At 47.6% G+C, this 19227-nt stretch overlaps 2 protein-coding genes across 2 annotated transcripts in view; both read right to left on the reverse strand.

Annotated features, from left to right (window-relative positions):
• Window positions 1–239: 239 nt before the first annotated feature.
• LOC149340393 (uncharacterized) lies at window positions 240–2263 on the reverse strand. The gene is made up of 3 exons (XM_089551116.1): window positions 1094–2263; window positions 638–924; window positions 240–333 (listed from the first exon to the last, which is right to left on the reverse strand). The coding sequence occupies exons 1-3, from the start codon at window positions 2261–2263 to the stop codon at window positions 240–242; spliced, it is 1551 nt and encodes a 516-aa protein (XP_089407242.1).
• Window positions 2264–4580: 2317 nt separating this feature from the next.
• Window positions 4581–19227, reverse strand: part of LOC149340394 (ATP-binding cassette subfamily G member 4-like) — a 29632-nt gene continuing 14985 nt past the window's right edge. Inside the window, exons 6-12 of the mRNA XM_089551118.1 lie at window positions 16254–16368; window positions 14798–15066; window positions 11715–11792; window positions 10184–10352; window positions 8442–8542; window positions 6824–6979; window positions 4581–4934 (exon numbers count right to left, since the gene is read on the reverse strand). Coding sequence (XP_089407244.1) covers window positions 4581–4934; window positions 6824–6979; window positions 8442–8542; window positions 10184–10352; window positions 11715–11792; window positions 14798–15066; window positions 16254–16368 — 1242 coding nt within the window. The remainder of the gene's footprint in view (window positions 4935–6823; window positions 6980–8441; window positions 8543–10183; window positions 10353–11714; window positions 11793–14797; window positions 15067–16253; window positions 16369–19227) is intronic.

Below are 19227 nucleotides of genomic sequence, written 5' to 3' on the forward strand. Positions count from 1 at the left end.
CAGCTCCTCAAATGTGTTGTGGGTACCGAGGTTGAGAAGCCGGGCAGTAGAGGTGCTGGGGGGTGGGCGGAGGGCGACCTTCGTGCAGCTCCTGAGGAGCGCGTTGATGCGGTCCCGCTCCTTCTGCTTTAGGGGGAGGTGGGGGAATGACTACGCCGTGCGGCTCGTGATGTAGGCTTGGGTGAGGCGTACAGTGTTCCGCTCTCGCAGACCTGCGCGCCGGTTCGCCACGCGTCGGATTAGACGGGTGACTTGGTGAGTTTGGGTCTAGAGAGCTTGGATGGTGTCGCCGTGCGCGCCGTGGGAGTGAAGGACAAGTCCCAGGATGCGAATCTTTGAGACAAGAGGAATGGGATGATTCCCTAGTTTAAGTGATATGGGAGGGTTGGCGGGGTCGTGCGGCCTGGGGCGGTAAAGGAAGAGTTCCGATTTGGAAGGGGAGCGGGCTAGGCCGCGCGCGCGAACGTACGAGTCGATGATGTTGAGGGCCAATTGTAGGTTGTGTTCCATGTCGCCATCACTGCCTCGATTGGCTCAGACAGTGATGTCGTCAGCATAGAAGCTGAAATGTATGTCGGGAACTTGGGCGAGTTGGTGAGGGAGTTGGAGAAGGGCTATGTTGAAGAGAATGGGATACAGCACAGCACCCTGAGGCGTTCTCCGACTCCGTGCTCCCAGTGAGACACCGGGGAGCTGGTGATCACCCAAGGTGAGTGTGGCTGTGCGTTGGGAGAGGAAGTCGCGGACGTAATTGTACATCCGCGGACCTAAGCCTAGGGTGTGAAAGCCTTCTAGGACGGCTGCGTGGGTAACGTTGTCGAAAGCTTTTGTCAGGTCGACACCGAGGATAGCCTTGGTGTCGCCCGCGGGGGAGTCAAGGATGTGGTGTTTTGACTTGTAGAAAAACGTCCTGGGTGGACAAGCCTGGGCGGAAACCAAACATGCACGAAGGCATGAGTTTGTTATTCTTCAGATATCGGCTGAGCCGAGTGTGGAGAACATGCTTCATGAGCTTGCCCATACACGAAGTAAGAAAGATGGGACGAAGGTTAACGGGCAGAAGGGGTTTTCCGGATTTGGGAATAAAGACTACTTTGGCGTCTTTCCACTGAGGTGGGAGGGCGCCGCGCATCCAGCACTCATTGAAGTAGTCGGTTAGGGCTTTGACGGAGGGGGAATCGAGGTTGCGGAATGCGTTGTTGTGCACTCCGTCGGGGCCAGGAGCTGAGGACGTGTTGAGGCGCTGAAGTTCTGCCCTGACTTCCGCCTCGGTGATCGGTCGGTCGAGGAGATCGTTGGGTGAGCCTTCGTAGTCAGGGTGGTCTGCGGAGGGATATGCGGGGTAGTAGAGATCACGAAGCTCCTCGAGGAGTTCCTGCGGGGAGGCCTCGGATGTGTGTATGAGCTTTATGAGGTTGTGTTGCTGGTGTGTTTTGGACTGAGTCGAATCAATGATATGGCGGAATAGGTTCCAGGTCTGAGGCAGGCTCATGTTACCATCCAACCTGTTACAGAGGGATTCCCAATTTTGACGAGATAGGGTCGCGGCATGTGTCCCAATCTCCTTGTTGAGCCGGGCCAGCCGGCGTTTGAGTGTTCGATTCCAGCGCTGACGCCGCCACCTCGGCTCAAGACCCGCCTTGGCCTCCCATAGGTGCATGAGATGGGAATCCATTGCGTCTGCAGGGCATACCTCTGGGAGGGGGCGAGTCACGGCGCGGACGTCACGCTGGAGTTGGTCGGTCCAAGTAGCTATGTCTGATATGGTGTTTAGAGTACGAGCTGCTCGGGAGGTGCGGAATGAGTCCCATTTCGTGATGGTAGCACCACAAGGGAGTCTGCGTGTTTGGCCTGATTGTAGGAGAATCTCGATAATGTAGTGATCACTACCCAGATTCTCCTGGGTGTTACACCACGCAGCGTGGAGGAGGCGGTGGGCGAAGGTGAGGTCGGGAGTAGTGTCTGCAAGGACGCTGTTCCCGATGCGAGTAGGGGTGGTGGGGTCTGTGATAAGGGAGAAGCCGGCCTGTTGAGCTGCGAGCCGCACCCTGCGTCCCTTTGAGGTGTCGGTTGTGTAGCCCCAGGCCGTATGTGGGGCGTTGAAGTCCCCTACAATTAGGAGGGGGCATTTGTGTGCGGCGCGCTTGGCAAGCGTGAATAGTCGGTCGAAGTCGTACCGCAGGCACTTCGGGTGGCTGTATACGTTGAGGATGAAGAGACTGCTATCCCGAGTGTGCTGTGCTCGGCTAGCTGTGTGCGTCATACGGCCGCTTGATGACGTCTCCTTATTTTTCTTGCCATATCGCTGGGATTTTCTGTGCTACGTGCGAGTACACACGCACGCCACCGGCTTTTATCGTAGTGGGACTACCAATGCTTTCGCATCAGAAATCTCGCAGGATAGTTGCCAGTCAGTATGGCAAGCGTTCAGCGTCAGGTGGCGTGCGCGTCTGTTCGTCCCGCGTGCGCAAGCACTAGCTCTCCGCGTGCTGTAGCCTCCCCTCCACTGCGTCGCCAGCCCGGGGGTGGGGAAGTAATGTCTTGCTTGTGCACGCAGAAAGGCGAAGGACCAGCGCGGAACATTTCGAGCCTGACAGCGTTACTTGGGCAGCTGGGAGAGAAGAGGATCGGGTCCTCCAGATCCTGCAAATTTGAACCCTGCATCGGCGGCTGCATTTCGATGGAGGCGAAATGCAAAAGCGTGCGTGTGCTGTGCTGATCCCCAGGTGGTCGAAATTATGCTGTAGCCCTCCACTACGGAACCTCTTTCTTCTTCCACTTCCTCTTTTTTCTCTTCCCACACGGCGCTGTTGATGTGTCCACCGAGCTATGAGAGTTACTGCGCCTTCATTTCTTCAAAACCTATTCGGTAGGTCTCCGAATAATTACGGCTACTTTCGAATCGAGTCGTTTTCATCTTTTTCCACTACAATGTCTGCCTGTTTCGCTGTAAACTGCACGAGAAGACCGGAAAATTCTTTGGGAACGGCGTTTAACATCATCGAATGAAAGTGCTTCGAAGTTGTGCGAAATTTGCGTGATACCGCTTATGTTACGGTGACCAATATTCTACGTCGCTAAAACTGGGATTTGTTGTTAGGAAGCTTTAGCACCGTCGTACGGTTGCCGCTGAATCGGTAACTATAGTCAAGAGTTCGACGAAACATCGTCTGGTCAGGTGGAGGCATAATAAAAACATGTTCACAATGTGAACAATTAAGGAGATAGAGAGAGAGAGAGAGAGACTCTGTAATGAAATACAGAGAATAAGCTGTTAAACTTTGACTTGGTCAGTGACCCTATGTTTTTATTATGACTCGGTAACTATACGACCATGCGGCAAATGGTGGCTTGGCAAGCATCACAACGGCAACGCTTTACCGTACCGGCCATGCTACTGTCTGGCTATGCTAAAACTCTGTTATGCGCACTCATGAGCTCTAAGCCCAAACTATACCAGTAATGGTGATAAATTTAAGGGATAAGTGGAAACCTTCTCCAGTCAGTCGATTTTGCAGTGACCACTTCGTGTTTCATCCGAACCGGAGCGAGGACGCTGCCTTATGTAGTGCTGACGGTGTTCTGGTTCACTGAGCACCTACGCAAGCTTTCCAATACAATGCAAAGCACACGAAAGAAAACAAAAAGCGATGCATATGGCGCTCGCTCTGTGCCTTCTTGCGTGCCTTTTGTGTTATTTTAGGAAACATTAAAAGCCAACTAGCCTTCACCTCAACCCTTGTAACCTAAAAAAGTTCTTTCCCAACGGAGGGTATGACGTGATTTTTGAGTTGAGTTGCTGTATATGCTCAAGACAGCAGACTCAAGACAGCGCTTGTCCTCCGCTCCTCTTTCTCAGTGGCCTTTTCTCTAGCGCTCTTCTCATCCGAAAAGGCACTCGCCGCAGTGTCCGTCGTTCTCACTGATCACCTAGGTCAGTGGAGCGTGCTTTCATTTTCTTCGTGTATTTTTTTTTTTTCAGTCTTGCGCAGCAAAAGTGCATTCGTGATTGCGAACCGTGATTGAACAGTGGTGACGTCTATGAAGGTGCTTTGTCATATAGAAAAGAACAGATGATCACACCCCGGATCGTCGGTTCTTTCCTATGTAACAAAGCACCTGAATTCACCGACGTCACCACTGTTCAATCACCGTAACGACCTTGTGGTGGTGATCCCGCTCTCATTTTCCAGTTTTCTATGTGAACTTGTTTTCTTTGAAAATAGTCTTTGTTGTTAGCGAGTCGTAATCCATCAATCTAGGTCAACTTCAATTCATTCCAGCAGTCTCTTTACCGCATGGGCCTGAATAATGTTCTCAAAGCCTGCGTTTAAATCAGGTTACGATATGGTGGCGGCCACTTTGCTCAGAAAAGCTTGACCACGTGTGCATTATGTTTCAAAAACTTGCTCCTCTAGGATGAAGGTGATGGTGAGGCAAAGAGAAAACACGGTTTTATTTTACCACCTTCGAAGTTGCGTTCGTGGGGGACAACTGTTGGTTATATGCACAGGAGACAAGACCGCATTGAGGAGCAGCAAGTAGTGGGAACATCTCAACCGTCCGGGAACGCCATCCACTCAGAAGCGCCACTTGATTCTGAACGAGAGCAACCTGCAAGCGGCCAGCCAGACGGCCAGGATGGCGACGAAGAGGGCGACGAGGTCGCAGTAGAACTGGTTCTCGCGCACTGAGTATGCGGCCAGCACGTCGGCCGCCGATGCGTACGGGCAGGTGTGGTTGGCCTCCGAGGGGCAGGTGAGGTTGCCGCGCTTCCAGCCGTACAGGGCCGTCATGGAGCCGTGGAAGGCGTAGTGCAGGTAGGACGTGAACGGCATCCACATCACGTGGTATGCCAGCTGCTTGACCGGAAAGAAGTAGCCGCTGAAGAGGAGCGAGTAGGCGAACAACGTCATCGCCACCATGCAGCCCATCTGAGGAAGAACAGCGGGGCAGAAGGACAACGGAAATGGTGACAATGTGCAGGACTAGTCGTTAGAGACCATGCTTGGTCTCTACGGCTAGCATCAAGTTGGGCTAGCTGGTTTTGCATGACTATAAATTAGCGCCAAGGACGGAACGTGAAGAAGAGGGACGACACAAGCGTTCGTGCCGTTCCTCTTCTCGTCCCATCCTTGGCGCTAATTTGACGCGATAGCGTGAAGGCTCTAGTTCTGCAGAAAGTCCGGCGTCGGCGTCGTCGCGAGCTAAACACTGCTGGAGAAGCAACCTAGGTGGGCCGCCTAGGTCACGTGACCTTGTGGCGTCATCACAACCTGCCCAACAGATTGTGAGCAAACTGACGACCGTGGTAGGTGGCAGTTAATTTAGTGATTGGTCGCGAGAGGTTGCTCGGGAAGAGCAACCTGTGTTGCACAAGCCCTACCGGTGGCAGCAGGGCACTGGCGCATCAATTAACCGCTGCACCGCTGCGCCAGGAATGATACGAGGAAGAGACGAGGCTTGGGCATGTTGGTATGACATACTTAAGGGAAATAAATAGCGCACAAGAGAAGACGGGACAAGCGAGGAGACACAGACAAGCGCTATCTGTGTCTTGTCTGTGTCTCCCCGCTTGTCCCGTCTTCTCTTGTGCGCTATTTATTTCCCCTAAGTATGATACGAGGACTTAAGTGTGCATGCATGTGTGTACGCAGGAAGAGGAGCTCGCCATAAAATAGATTCGTATTTCGCGTCACAGCAATAAAATTCATGACGGAAAGCATCACAACTTTGTCTTAGTGGATGGTATACGTTAATCATGCATAAGCGGATGACAATGCCTGAACCAAAGCCACTTTATTTCTCCCTGCAAAGGCTCACTCGCAGTAAATTGATTAGAGCATCTGCTGCTTTCTGACGCTCTTGTTTACTTATTTCACCACGCTTTTCTTTTGATTTGATGACTTAATTTGTAATCATTTCATCACAGCGGGCCGCTGCGTGTCTCAACTAGTGCCAGTAAAACACGAATACTGAAACGAAGGCGTTTTTAACGCTACGCTTTTCGCGTTAGTATTTCGTGATGCTACACGCACCATCGTCATCAGCCTAGCTACGTTCACTGCAAGACTAATGGCGTCTCAGTAGATTTCGATTAACATGTCTTACGCCAGCTGTGACCAAAGCTATTCCCGCAGACATCCTAATCTCACCTATCCACCTGACTCTCTGCCTCCGACATCTACGTTTCTCTTCGCTTGGAATTCACTCATTTATTTTGATGGACCATCGGTTATCTTGTCTTCGCATCACATGCCCTGCCCATGACCATGACTCTTGTCGCGTATCCCTTACTTTTACAATTGCAGGAAAGGATGCTGTCCAGAGCCCTGCCGTGCTGCAAGAAATGAAATCTGCGCATTTTCTAACAGTTAGAATATCCAAACTTGAAGCAAAATTTGTCGTTGTCTTGTGCCCAAACCCGGAACTGCAGCCTCTCCGGGGCAGTCGCTTTGCTCAATAAGCTGACTAGCACGACAAGCAGTCTGCAAAGTGAGGACTAATTGACCAACAACTCGAAGCAGGAGGGATGTTAATCGAATGTGTTTAGGAAATTATGACAGCAGAGAAGCCTTCAAACGAAAGAATAATTAAGAACAATTCACCTCAGCGAAGCCATATACGACCACAGAGCAAGCAACCTCGAGGCTTGGCTCAAAAGCGGTGAAGTTCAAACGCTATATTTGGTCAGTAAACAAGCGTTACCGTTCTCTTTAAGACCCTTCAGAACACATTACGATGATTTAACTCTTGCGCACCAAAATCGCCCTATTGTAAGAAAGCGTGGCTGTGCTTCGCGTCGAGAAGGACTGGGTCTTGCCTCGTACTCAAAGATGGTTCCGATGAGCGTGCCCAAGGCCTGTCCGAGCACGGAAACCTGGAACCCGAAGCAGAGGAAGAAGAAGATGCGGCTCTCCTCCTTGGGTTGGTGGGTGAGGTAGTAGTCGAAGATTCCCGACGACACCGAGAACATAAGCTGCGTTCCGATAACAAGCATCGATGGTTGCTTGTTGTATCTATTCTGCATTTTCTGTTTTTTAAAATATATTCTGGCAGTTATGGCGAACGCTACATTGTCAGTAGCAGTTCTTCACACTGACCTACGGTGCCTGCGAATGAACCGGAAGACTATGCGCCCTGACCGCAAGCTCGGGGCGCTCCCATGGGCTCATATAATATTATATTTTACACTGAAAAAAAAAATTTAAAAGCATTGTGTTTTGCGTTTGTAAGGTGGCAGCTCATCACTGCATTTTAGTAATCTTCAATTGTTCATATCGGTGCGCTTCACCAATAAGGGCCGCTTTTATCTGAGCTTTGCTCATGAGTGCTTTCAATACAGCTAAGGGCGAAAACGAGATTGATGGAAACATATGAGTAAATAAAGCAAGTTTCTTTTATGCTGTTACGCTATGTTGTGTATATTTACATATACTCGCTATGACAGCATTACTGCTGATCTTTAGACAGTCCTAAGAATGAGCTAATGAAGCGTTGTCCACAGGTTCGTGATGATTTTTTTCCCACCCCGCGCTCTTCAATACGGGCAAGATCGGATACGCACGAGGCACTTCGGGACATGTGCTGAAAATGTTTGAACACTGCGATTGATACAGGCAATTTTTCTGAGGCCATATTGCGACAGGCGTAAACTTCGTTCAGGTTCGCGTGTCTGCGTGTGCGCAGGACGTGCTTCACTGAGCGTGTAAAAACCAGCTCACCTATCTCGAACAAAGCGTTTATCGAACTAATCACCAGCGCATGCGCCCGCACTACCCACCGCGCGTACTTTTTGGACTGATGCACTGCCAATAGAGCTTTTCGCGAGGTACGCCCTTCGTCAAAAGTTTAGCCCCTGCAGGGGAGTTGCTTCTGAGCCACGCCGTGTGGTTCAATGTGCATTAGCAGCGTTCAAAATCTATTGGAGGTAAGATGAGTTCTGGTTCTTCTTTTCCGAAAGTTACGACTGCCACGGATGTTAGTACACGTACTACACGGTTTAGAAGCAAACTTCCCGATCTCTAAACTTTCGGCAAACGCTGCAGTTTACCTGCGAACGCTTTCGGCAAACGCTGCAGTTAACCTAGAATTCCTCTTACTCGTCTTGCATTATATTTAGCTTCAAATTTGCGTTTCTCCTGGAGGCTCAGTTGCATGCTAAGCACTGCAACTGAGGTGCCGTACGCTACCACGCTCTCGAGCATTTTGTTTCATAGACTACTACAAGAGCGATCATGTGAGGATGAATTCAAACCTCTCTGGGGCACTGTCGGTATGGGCACGCCCAGCGAGCAGCGCTCTTGAGAGAGTGTTAGCATAGGCTATGATTTCTGCCAGCATTTCGCACATACATTGGAGTAAATGACGTTGGAAACGAGAATCGCAAGTTAAGCGTTATCGGCAATCCATTGTTGTATAAATAGCAGGTGCAAACGCACCTCGTACATGATGTCACATGTGACCCGTGCCAGGAAGTATGTCTTCTTGCCGTAGAGAGAGTAGCGCTGCTCGTGGATCACGTGCTGGATGAGCAAAGGCGCTGAATCAGAAAAAACAGCGCGGCGTCACTCGGGCCACCCGTTGAACTACGTCTTTTGCGTTGTGCTACTCACGCGGATACTGCGTGTGTGAATCTAAATGATAAACGCCGCACTCCAGACCGTCCGTTACAGCGCTGGTTTCGGGGTTCGTCACCTTCATTGAGTGTGAAGCGAAAGAAAGCAACTCACACGATATCAGCTGCCCGCATCAAATGAAATGACAGCTAAAGAAACTGGTACTTCGCAAAAATGGATTATGGGGAATTTATTTTTATTTATAAATGCGCTAGCATTAGAAGGCTCTGTGCAAGAGGAAATGGCGACCGCCATCTGTCGTAGCCAGTGGCAGGTGGTCCACCGGCCCATCGAACTCCGAAATTACTCAGATATACCGAGCCTAAGTATGCCGCCTCGGATATAACAAACTTTCGCATCTTAACCTCGGATATAACGAAATTTTGTGTGTTACTTGTAATACAACGAAGCTAAGAGTATGGCACCTCGTATATAACGAAATTTCATGTTGGGTCCTCGGATATATCGAATATATGGCTGATAACGCATTCAGTCGACCAACCGAGGATCGCCTCATTGTTTTTTAGTTTAGTTTAGTTTAGTTTATTTGGGTTTAATGTCTCCAAGCGACTCAGGCTATGAGGGACGCCGTAATGAAGGCCTCCGGAAATTTCGACTACCTCGGGTTCTTTAACTTCAACTGACATCGCATGAGGTTGCTGCAAAAGAAGGTAAAAATACATAAACAAGTGATAACAAGCAGCAGCATGTGCGATAATATGAAAGCACAAGGAAACGCACAGCAGAAGCATGTCAGCTACAAATTGCAGAACAAAGATCAAAGATTCAAAGGCAGGTCGCGAGTAGGGTCAGGAAAGAAGTTCCAAATTACGAACATCGAAAGGTGAAAGGCGAAGTACGAGCACTGAAAGATGAAATGTTTCAATTTCTACAACCACTTGTACATATTGGCGCCGCAACCATGCCTGATACAATTGCAGAAATTGGCGATCGCCAAATGTCAAGGGGCGTGGTAGAGGCATGAGGCGAGGTATGCACTGGGGCGGCCAATTTCACTAAAGCTTTCGAGGCATCATCGGTTTCGCAACGCTTCACTCATAGCGATTACAAAATAGCAATTACAATATAGATTACAATATGCATTGTACCCCGGCCTGCTGCCTAACATCCAAAGAACCATGCCTGATCCACAAGGCTACGAAAAGTTTGAAGAACGCGTCGGTATTATATTCCAGCTACATAAATTACATGCGCCTGTGCTAGAAACAAGACGTGAGAATAAGAAAGCACTTAGAGCTTACGAAGTTTGAAGCAGCGTTTTCTGTATAATTTTAAATTTAATATTCCGCTAATAGTTTCGTGCACTTTTCCTGCGGCCTGACTGCCAGACACTGTTAGTCGGAGGCTTGGGCAGGCCTGCCATCTGTATTTGTTACCTTCACGCGCAATAAAGATTGTATTGTTTTGTATAGTACTGTACTTTATTTACTGAATTGATATGCACTGGATAGCATTGGATTGCACTGCACTGTATTGTATCTAATTTTGATGAAGTCCTTTTTTTGCCGTTGTTTCAATTTTTTTAACGTTGTAGGCGTACTCACTTTTGGCAGTGGCGCTCATCAGCGAGAATGCCGAGAGGCAGGACATGTACAGGAAGATGAACGCTACATTCATGTCCGTGTAGTCATGTTCTACGCCGACCGAGTTGAACACGTTAGCAAAAATGACGATGAAGGAGATGTTGACAAACTGCCTGTACGACATGTAAACCTGGAAAAGAAAGAATAAGACCAATACATGCATGTATGCTTTCGCGTTATCGGTAAATCTCTGCTGGGAGAGCAAAACACAATGTCCATTCATCTACATTCTTTTGTATGGCTCTGAATATCGATCTTCGCTGAACTGATATCTTCGCAAGCAAATGAGCTCTTGGAGTTATTCTTTGAAGCTCACACTTTACTGTCAGTTCTTGTTCACGCTTAGACACCTATGAATTTTTGGAAATTATGAAAAATGCCAACTGTTCTATTCTTCTGAAAGTGCGAATGTTGCGTTCCACCAGTGCAGACAATTGCTGAGAAATTTTATATATAAAAAAATCTCTCCGCATTTTCGTCGCCACGGAATATTTCTATGAGCAGCGGAAATACATTTTGTTCATGCGATCAAGAAGTCAAAGCTGCAGTGAAGCAGAAATATGGCTAGCTCTGTAGTGTTGATTTCTTAAATCACAGTTAAAGAAGTTTCAGAATAAGACGAGCTAAAGGGATGGAATGTTTGAATTTTGCATTTGAAACACGCGAAGTCTTTTCGCGGTAGCAATTGAAATGGTGATGTAACCGCCGAATGAAGCCGCGGCGGTGTTTAGGCTTCTCCGCAAAGCCCAGCGACCGGTAGAGGGCCCAGTGGTGACGTCATCTGCAGCGGCGGTACATTCACAACGCAGAAACGTTTTCTCGAAGGAAGGAAACCACCACCAGCGAATGTAAAGCACTGGAAGCGTTGTTTGGCTGCATGGGCCGACGCATGGCAGGTTGTGGGCGAATTAGGCAGCGGAATAATGAAACCTTGGCAGCATTGACGTCAATATGAGCTTCTCCGCAGTCCTCTGATGCTTTGAGAAGAAGCCTGAAGAACATTTCTTCTTTAATCGGCGTTTTGCGTCACCATTCCAAACGCGTGCGCAAAACACTTGCTTTAATTTACCTACAAGTTTCGAACATTTAGATCGATGAATCTCATCGAATTCTCAAGAAATTTACTGGGTCACCTGATTCTATTATGTGTTGACAATGCGATTGCATTAGCAGCTGTTGATGACTTTACCGAAAGCGAGGTCACTTCCATCCAGCCAATGAGAACTCTACGGTCAGTTGACGTCACTTCCTATGCAGCTATCAGCTAATGGGAATGCTCCGGTTTGATGACGTCACTTCTAGTCAGCCAATCAGCGAGTATAACGTCTGGCGACACATTTTCTTCCAGGTGAGGCTTCTTATGCTATCGCGTTAAGTTTGTTTCAGTCTCCTTTTAAGCACGCACATTTATTAGTGAAGGGTTTATCGTCGCCATTATTTAAGAAACGTAACCAATTCAGGCATTGAATGCGCGGGATGGCGGGGAACTTACCGAACTCCGGAAAGTGTAGAAAATGAACCTGTTGAAAAGAAGAGAGAAGAGGTCCTTGTTGTCAACGCTGGTGCGACCCTGGAAGGCAGAACGCAGAGAAGCGAGGATCTGTACACACCGGTTGGGCTAGAACATAACCGCGATTATGGCACGTCCAATGAAACGCCCAGTGCAACAAGAAGGAAAAATCGCGATAATAGAATCGAAATAGAATCGAAAAAAAGCGGACATTTAATCGATCCGTTACTGCAGAAAGAATCGTATTGCAAAAGTAGGACGTTATAACCTGCTGTCGCAACACGCTCCCTTATGCACGTACCTGAAGCGTTCAAGTATAGAGTGTGGAAACGCATTAAATGATATCGAGCCCTGAAAATAAACCTACGTTAGAAAGTTTCGATTTTTCGATCGTGACCTCCGACACCAACTGTCTCAGCGCATCAAATAAAACATACGATTTGCCCTTTGCGATTTCTGGGATAATCAGAGGAAGCCATTTTTCTGAATCACTCGTCTTACTTGAGCAAAAGGAAAGCGAAAGGAAGGTTCGAAGTGAATACGTTCAACAGTATTGCTTGAGCACAGTAACAGTTCATGATTGTTTTTACATCAAGGGCTATGTAATAAGGGAGTAATTAATCATTAGCATCCACCCAAGAGCGGCCACACAGGCACAAAGGAAAGCAGTACAGCTGCCAGAGAAACCTCGTAGTTGATGACAAATTCGCCCTGGTCCGGGGTTCGCATCCGCGACCACCTTTTCACCAGTACAGTTGCTTTACCAACTGAACTAACGTGTTCGATGCGATAGGGTTGCTGCTAAAAAGTAATTACTGCGTTGTTACACACCTTGGGGGTTCCTCTAAATCTTGGGCCTTCATTAAGCGCTGTTTACAGACAAAACGAAATTCGTCAGTGCACCCCACACGGTTTGAATCCCATTCTCTTTAGCACTTGATTATTTACTTCCCCGGAGACGACTTCGACCGTCTTCTTTATTCATTGCTATATTAAACACACTTTTCAAGGCGGGTTATATTCTGCAAAGACATGCTAAAATTCTGAGTTACGAATCTAAAGGATGTGCTTGATATGGTTATTAAACAAATCTCTGTTCACGATCGCAGCAACCTGGAAGCGTTTGATCAGGAACTCAACAAGCTGTAAATGTGAGCACAGTTTAAGTCGCCGCATTTCTAATAAGGGAGTAATTACGCATTGACATCCACCAGAGCGCAGCCATACGGCTACAATGGAAAACTATACAGCTTTCTCAGAAACATCCTAGTTAAAGAAAAATTCGTCCTGGTCCGGGGTTCGAACCCGGGTCTACCGCTTCTCCTGAGCAGTCGCTCTATCAGTTGAGCTAACCGGGACGGCAAGCTTATGGTAAGGTGAGAGCGAATCGATAAATAACTCGAAGTGGGAACAGTGCTGGTCAAATGTTTAGGGGAATCTCCCAAGGTGGAGTAGATTTCTAATAAGGGAGTAATTACTCACTGACGTCCACCCGAGCGCAGCCATGCGGCTAAGAAAGCTGTAAAAGCTGTATAGCTTTCCACTGTAACCGTATGAATGTGCTCGGGTGGATGCCAATGAGTAATTACTCCCTTATTAGAAATCTACTGCACCTTGGGAGATTCCCCTAAACATTTGACCAACACAGCATTTCTACTGATTTCGCATGCTCTTATCCTTCTTTTTGCTTACAACTCGTGTTCGGGCCCACTTTCTCACTCGATGTACACATTTTATTTTCTCACTGTTGTGCCTTGCCCATATGCACACCGTCACCGCTGAGTGCTGCTAGTCTGCAGCGGAAAGTGCGTTCTGTACGCATCATGCCATTCACGCGCTCTTTTAACATTGCTCAACCGAAATCAATGCAACTCGTGCACAAGAATATTTATAAAATGTTTCACCAAAGCTACAACAAAACCTTTCAGTTGAACAATCAACAGACATAGCCAGCCTTACTACTGGCGCTCCTTGCTTTTCATAGCGAAAGCCCACCCTCCTCGTGGTGTTCGCGGGAAAAATCCTGAGCAAACTGCCTTTATAGTGAATAGTTTGGTGCAATGTGTCGTGCTCTTCTACGAAATTGCTGCGGAATTCTGTGGGAAATAGGGCAGGAGGTATATTCCCAACATGTTAGAACCATTTTTTCACAACCTTAGAAGTCATCGCAGGGTTAGAGTGCATGTGCTGTTTTATGAAGTAATTCCCTTTCATCTGTGCTTTTCTTCGATGCACTTTCTTTATACCAGAAAAACAGCACAGGTCCACATGGTGTAATACAGGCACGATATTGAATTTAAGGGTAAGAGAAATAATATATAGTTATTTAATCTCTACTGATGCAGTGCAGTGATGAGTGCAGCAAGGCTTAGGATGCAGTATGATCAAAACCAACTAGGGCGTTTTCGAAGTGCACAGTAGACCTTGTAAGCACGAATGCTTTGCCAATCTTTTGTTTGGCAAACGATTCCACCCTCCCTCACCCACTCTGCCCGCTGCGTGAGGGAACAAACGCGTATTGACGCCATTCTAGTCGAAATCAGGAGGAAGAAATGGGCTTGGGCAGGGCATACAATGCGAAGGCAAGATAACCGCTGGTCCTTAAGGGTAACGGAGTGGATTCTAAGAGAAGGCAAGCGTAGCAGGGGGGCGCCAGAAAGTTAGGTGGGCGGAGGAGATAAGAAGTTTGCTGAGATACGGTGGCTGAAGCTGGCAAAGGACAGGGTTAAATAGAGAGACTTGGGAGAGGCCTTTGTCCAGCAGTGGGCGCAGTCAGGCTGATGATGATGATGATGTTTGGGAAAGAGCTCGTCTAACTACGGCTAGCAGTCGGACAAGCTTTATCAATGCCGCAAATGGACGTCTGTGGTGTTAAAAAAGAAAGTTTTATGATTGGTGCAACAACGCAGACTGACGGGCAAGCTGATGTGACATAATGAGGTTACAACAGCGCACCTGAACAAGGACGAGGACAGAAGAGACCAGACACAGCGCTACTACAGTTATAGGTGAAGCACAAAAAAAATAGAGAACGAGGGGTGGGAGGGGGGAGGAAGCATGCGCACCTCGAAGATGTTGCCGAGGCTGTTCCGTCGCCTCTCGGTCGCCTTGCTCGCCTCGTTGTTGCCATCCGCGGCTTCGCTCGCCTTGGGGCGCCGCGACTCCACAGTAACGCTTTGGGGCTGGTCGCTGGCCGTGGCGCCGTTCGGCGAAGGCTTTGCTGACGGCGACTGCTGCTGCTGTTTCCGTTGCTGCTGCATTTCTTTTGTTTTCATCGTCTCGGTCTCTGCTAGGGCGCGGAGGCCACCATGCATCTTGGCTGCCACCTGGAGCACTGAAACCAGATGAGTGCCGGGCGTGTTGAAATTCACTGCGGCGTTGAGACTTTAGTGTATGTGTGTGTTTGAGGTTCAGTTACACTGATACCACAGCGTAAGTGCGCTCAGGCCTCTTAATGTTTGCACTTATCAGTGTACCACCCTAAGCTCTCTGCACTACCTTTGTACGCAAGTGCAGACTCTTGGAGCTTGGAACGCGTCAAAACTTAGTGTGTCATACCAAGCCCCCTTAGAGTTTGGGGTTTGTAATATGTTAAAATTATGTGCATCGCCGCCCTCCCCCCCTTCCCTATCAAAATCACATTAAGTGTACCGCAAGCTATTGGATCTTGTACCATCAGTGCACCACTCCAAAGAAAACGAGCTCGGGTGCACTCATTCAGGCACTGGCGTTCAGAGGTAGTGCTGAAATATTGAGGGGGTAAGCTGGTGGGGTGCGCCATCACCTCACACTGATGGTATCATTAGCTTGTACCTTAGAGTACCGTCTCAGGAGTGAGGTGGTAAGCTGATGAGGTGTATCATTACCTCATCGCTGATGGTTATCATTAGCTTGTACTTCAGTGTACCACCTCAAGCACTAGAGCTGTGAATGTACTTAATCATGCTAAGATACAACAAAAGGAACAAACGCGAGTATTAACTCGCGTTTGTTCTCTGATATCATTAGATCTATTGCTGGAAATCAAGAACAAGAAATGGGTATGGGCAGGACAGGTAATGCGAAAGCAAGATAACCGATGCTCATCAGAAAGTCAGGTGGGTGGTGAGATTAGATAAGAGGGCCGCAGCTGGCAAGACCGGTTTGAATGGAGTGGTATTGTCCTGCAGTGGGAGTAGTTAGGTTTATGATGATGATGATGAATTTTGCTTTTGAGTATGAGGCTATAGTGCTACTCCTTATTAGAAATGCAAAGTTTTTTGTTTTTTTTTTTTACAGGGACACACTTTAAGATCACATAATTTATTAGTGGCACGTATTCTTTAATGCATAGGTGCTGTTCTCTCCCCGTCATGATGGTGTTTGCCTGCCATAATGAATGACCTGAAAAATAATAAGTGTAGCTCTGATGCGAAGTCGTGGTACAAAATATTAGCGGCTGTGAGATAACAAAAGTTATAACGAAGCAAGGAAACAGGGCGTCATTGAAACACGCAGACGCAAGGTACTCGCTATACTCACTGTATTCAGTGACGGACACCTCTGGCGGGCACAGGAAGCCGTGTGCGCCCAGGTGATTGCGCAAGTCCGCCGGTACGCCGCTGTAGATGAGCCTGCCTTCAGCCAACACGTACAGCTGATGGGCAGAAGCGCCGGCCCCGTCTTAGTTGGGAAGAGAGATTTCTCGTGCAGAGACCTCGGCATTGAAACCTCGCGAGCTTCTCATGCTTCCGTTATTCGGCCGTATCTAACCTCTGCATCTCAGTTAGCGAAAACTGGATTCCTCTTAACTCTCATTGCACTCCGAACTTTCCACTGTTGCATGATCCATGGTCCACTTTCCATGATCACTCTTTACGGGCTTACGGGGTAGTGTGATGTTACCCGTGATTTTTCACGCATAAAACAATGGAATATTAAGAAAAAGAACAACGCCCCGGAAAACAGGAGGATAGGAACAGGCGCATGAAGTGAAAAACTAATATTCTGAGAAGTAAATTAATTTTTGTGGGATGCTTAGCAGAGCTCTGCGAGATCCGCATGACGCCGCCAGGGTTCTTGACGCTCGCCGTCATTAAGATAATGGACAGCGTGAAAGAACCCTTACAGGCTGGTGTTTTCAGGGCGTTTTTCTACTTTTTATTTACCCGGATCATGAAAAATTCATAACTGCCAAACAAACTAATCCTCTACAACAAGCAAAAAATGCTCCATTTAGCAGTGTCTCGGCAGCCGCATTTCGTTGGAGGCAAACTGCAAACGTCGCCCTGTGCTGTGCTATGTCAGTGCACGTTGAAGAACCCTAGCTGGTCGAAAATAATTTAGAGCCCTTCACTGCAGCGATTCTTGTTCTCTCCCTCCATTCAACCCCTCTATGTTTTCCTCCACGGTGCGGCTTAGGTGTTACAGCTTCTTTCCTTATCTCATAACGAAATATTACCATTATTGTGTCTAAGCAACGCGGAATAATTTTTCTATTCTCAGCGAGAAACTTTGCACACCCACACACTATGCACACTTTGCACACTATGTTTTTTTCTAACTGCGAACGTTGTTTTCTTATGTATCCACTGAGCCCAACATACATTCACCGCATCGCCTATCTTCACAGCCCAATGACATACCATAAGCAGGAGCTGCCACCGATAGCAGTGTTAGTGCAATTCCTGCGCCCTGTATGCCGTACTCACAGCTGGCTGTGCTGTATTGCAGGTACGCGATTCTAAGTGGATGTAGTTACGTGCTCGTGAGTTCCTGACGTATTATTGTGGGTGGCGCTCTTGGTGCTCTCTGAGAGCCCAGCTTCGGAACGGAATCAGATAGGAAAAAGCTGCGATTTATCGACGAATATCTCCTGGCCTATTTCCCTTGGCATAGTTTGTTCACTGCGTGAGTCTATATTAAAATAAACTTCGAGACTTCGATTGCGACAAGGTTGCTAGGACCAATAATTGCATGAATATTAGCTTTGTTTTTCCTGGCTATTACCGCTGTTTTCTTATCTTTATCCACTTAGGCCAACATACATCCAATGAAGGCAAAACCCAGGTGGATCATTGTTGCCAATTCTCAGGAAGCTACATAGACAGAAGAAAGCCATAATTATGTGCATCGCCATTATACCGAACGAAATTTATACCATAGAGGCGTCCTCTCACCGCAGTAAAGATTTGTGGGTGTTGACACATATAAATATAAGTATTAAACGGGCGTAGACTCGCAAAATGTTACTTATAGGAACCATAACTTCAAGGTAAAAGGAGCAATGAACAAATAAAGGAGTTGTAAAAATTCACAGAACTAGGATTTCATTCTTATGAATGTTTTCTTCATAATGACGTGCGCGCAGGGACTTATAGCTGAGCTTGTAGAAAGATTACCGCCTGCTTAATTGAATGCAGTTTCATTCTTGACAAGGACTTCTTGAAAAAAAGTTCTTTCCTCCCTTCAGCTCGACTATATCTAGTACAAGAGTTAACTTTTAGCTTTAGTCTCAAGTAAAGAGCTAAACGATTCCAAAGAACCAGACAAAATATACGCCATTCCTGTTTAAGTAGAAAGTTTAGCGGCAATCTTCCATACTTGATTTTAAGCAGCGGGCTTCTGGACTGTCTTTAGGCAAAGAACACGGGAAATAAGCCTGGTGCAAAGACTCGAAAAAGCGAAAAAGCGCATCCCAAGAAATTCTTAAAAACGAAAAATGCTCGTACGGAACTAACTTCGCATTTGCAATGCAGATTGTCTTGACTAAGTGCGCTGCAGAGTAAATTTGAATGCAAATTAATGGCGATGCAAACAGCCCCTTGGCGCTGTTTGTAGAAAGTCATGCGAAAATTGGGCCGCTCGCCGCAGTTAAGTCTGGATCGTCGATGTAGGCAGTCATAAAAAAAAACATGCGCATGTGTGGCGGGTCTCGGAGCCCTGAGGTAAACTGCATCGCATGCGTGAATGCTCTCGCTGGTCCTGTTGTGGGGTTGCGCGGATGTTGTGCGTTGGGACCATCGAGGATGGCGTGGTGCTTACTTGCATACGCATCGGTTACGGTAATAAACTTATCAGTCAACTTCAGAGCCGCATGTGTGCCCTAAACGTTGTTTTCAGGTCGCTTATATGACATTCATGGACTTTAATTACATCCATGCTTCGGTCACACAAAAAACGCACGCACCTGTAAACGTACACGCACGCACAGAGTTTATTGGACCCTGTATGCTGAAACTGAAACTTTGGGTCCACCCAAGCAAAGGTCACACAAGCTGATTGAGTTCAGGGTCATGTGTTTATCAAGGTTGGCATATTATTTGGGCACCTTGATGTGTTTGGAGCAGCCAAGAAAGTATTCGTCAAGGCGTCCAGTTGCAAACTACGTGACATTACGAGCGCTACACACTCATCTGCACTTGCGTTAAAAAAAATGAGAGAAGAGGGGGGAGGGGTGACTTGCGCAACAATGATGTTAAAAATGCAGAAAGCTAAAGAATAAGATTAATTTTAC

This window comes from Amblyomma mixtum, chromosome 6, assembly GCF_055824585.1.
Source record: "Amblyomma mixtum isolate Tamu chromosome 6, ASM5582458v1, whole genome shotgun sequence".
NCBI lineage: Eukaryota > Metazoa > Arthropoda > Arachnida > Ixodida > Ixodidae > Amblyomma > Amblyomma mixtum.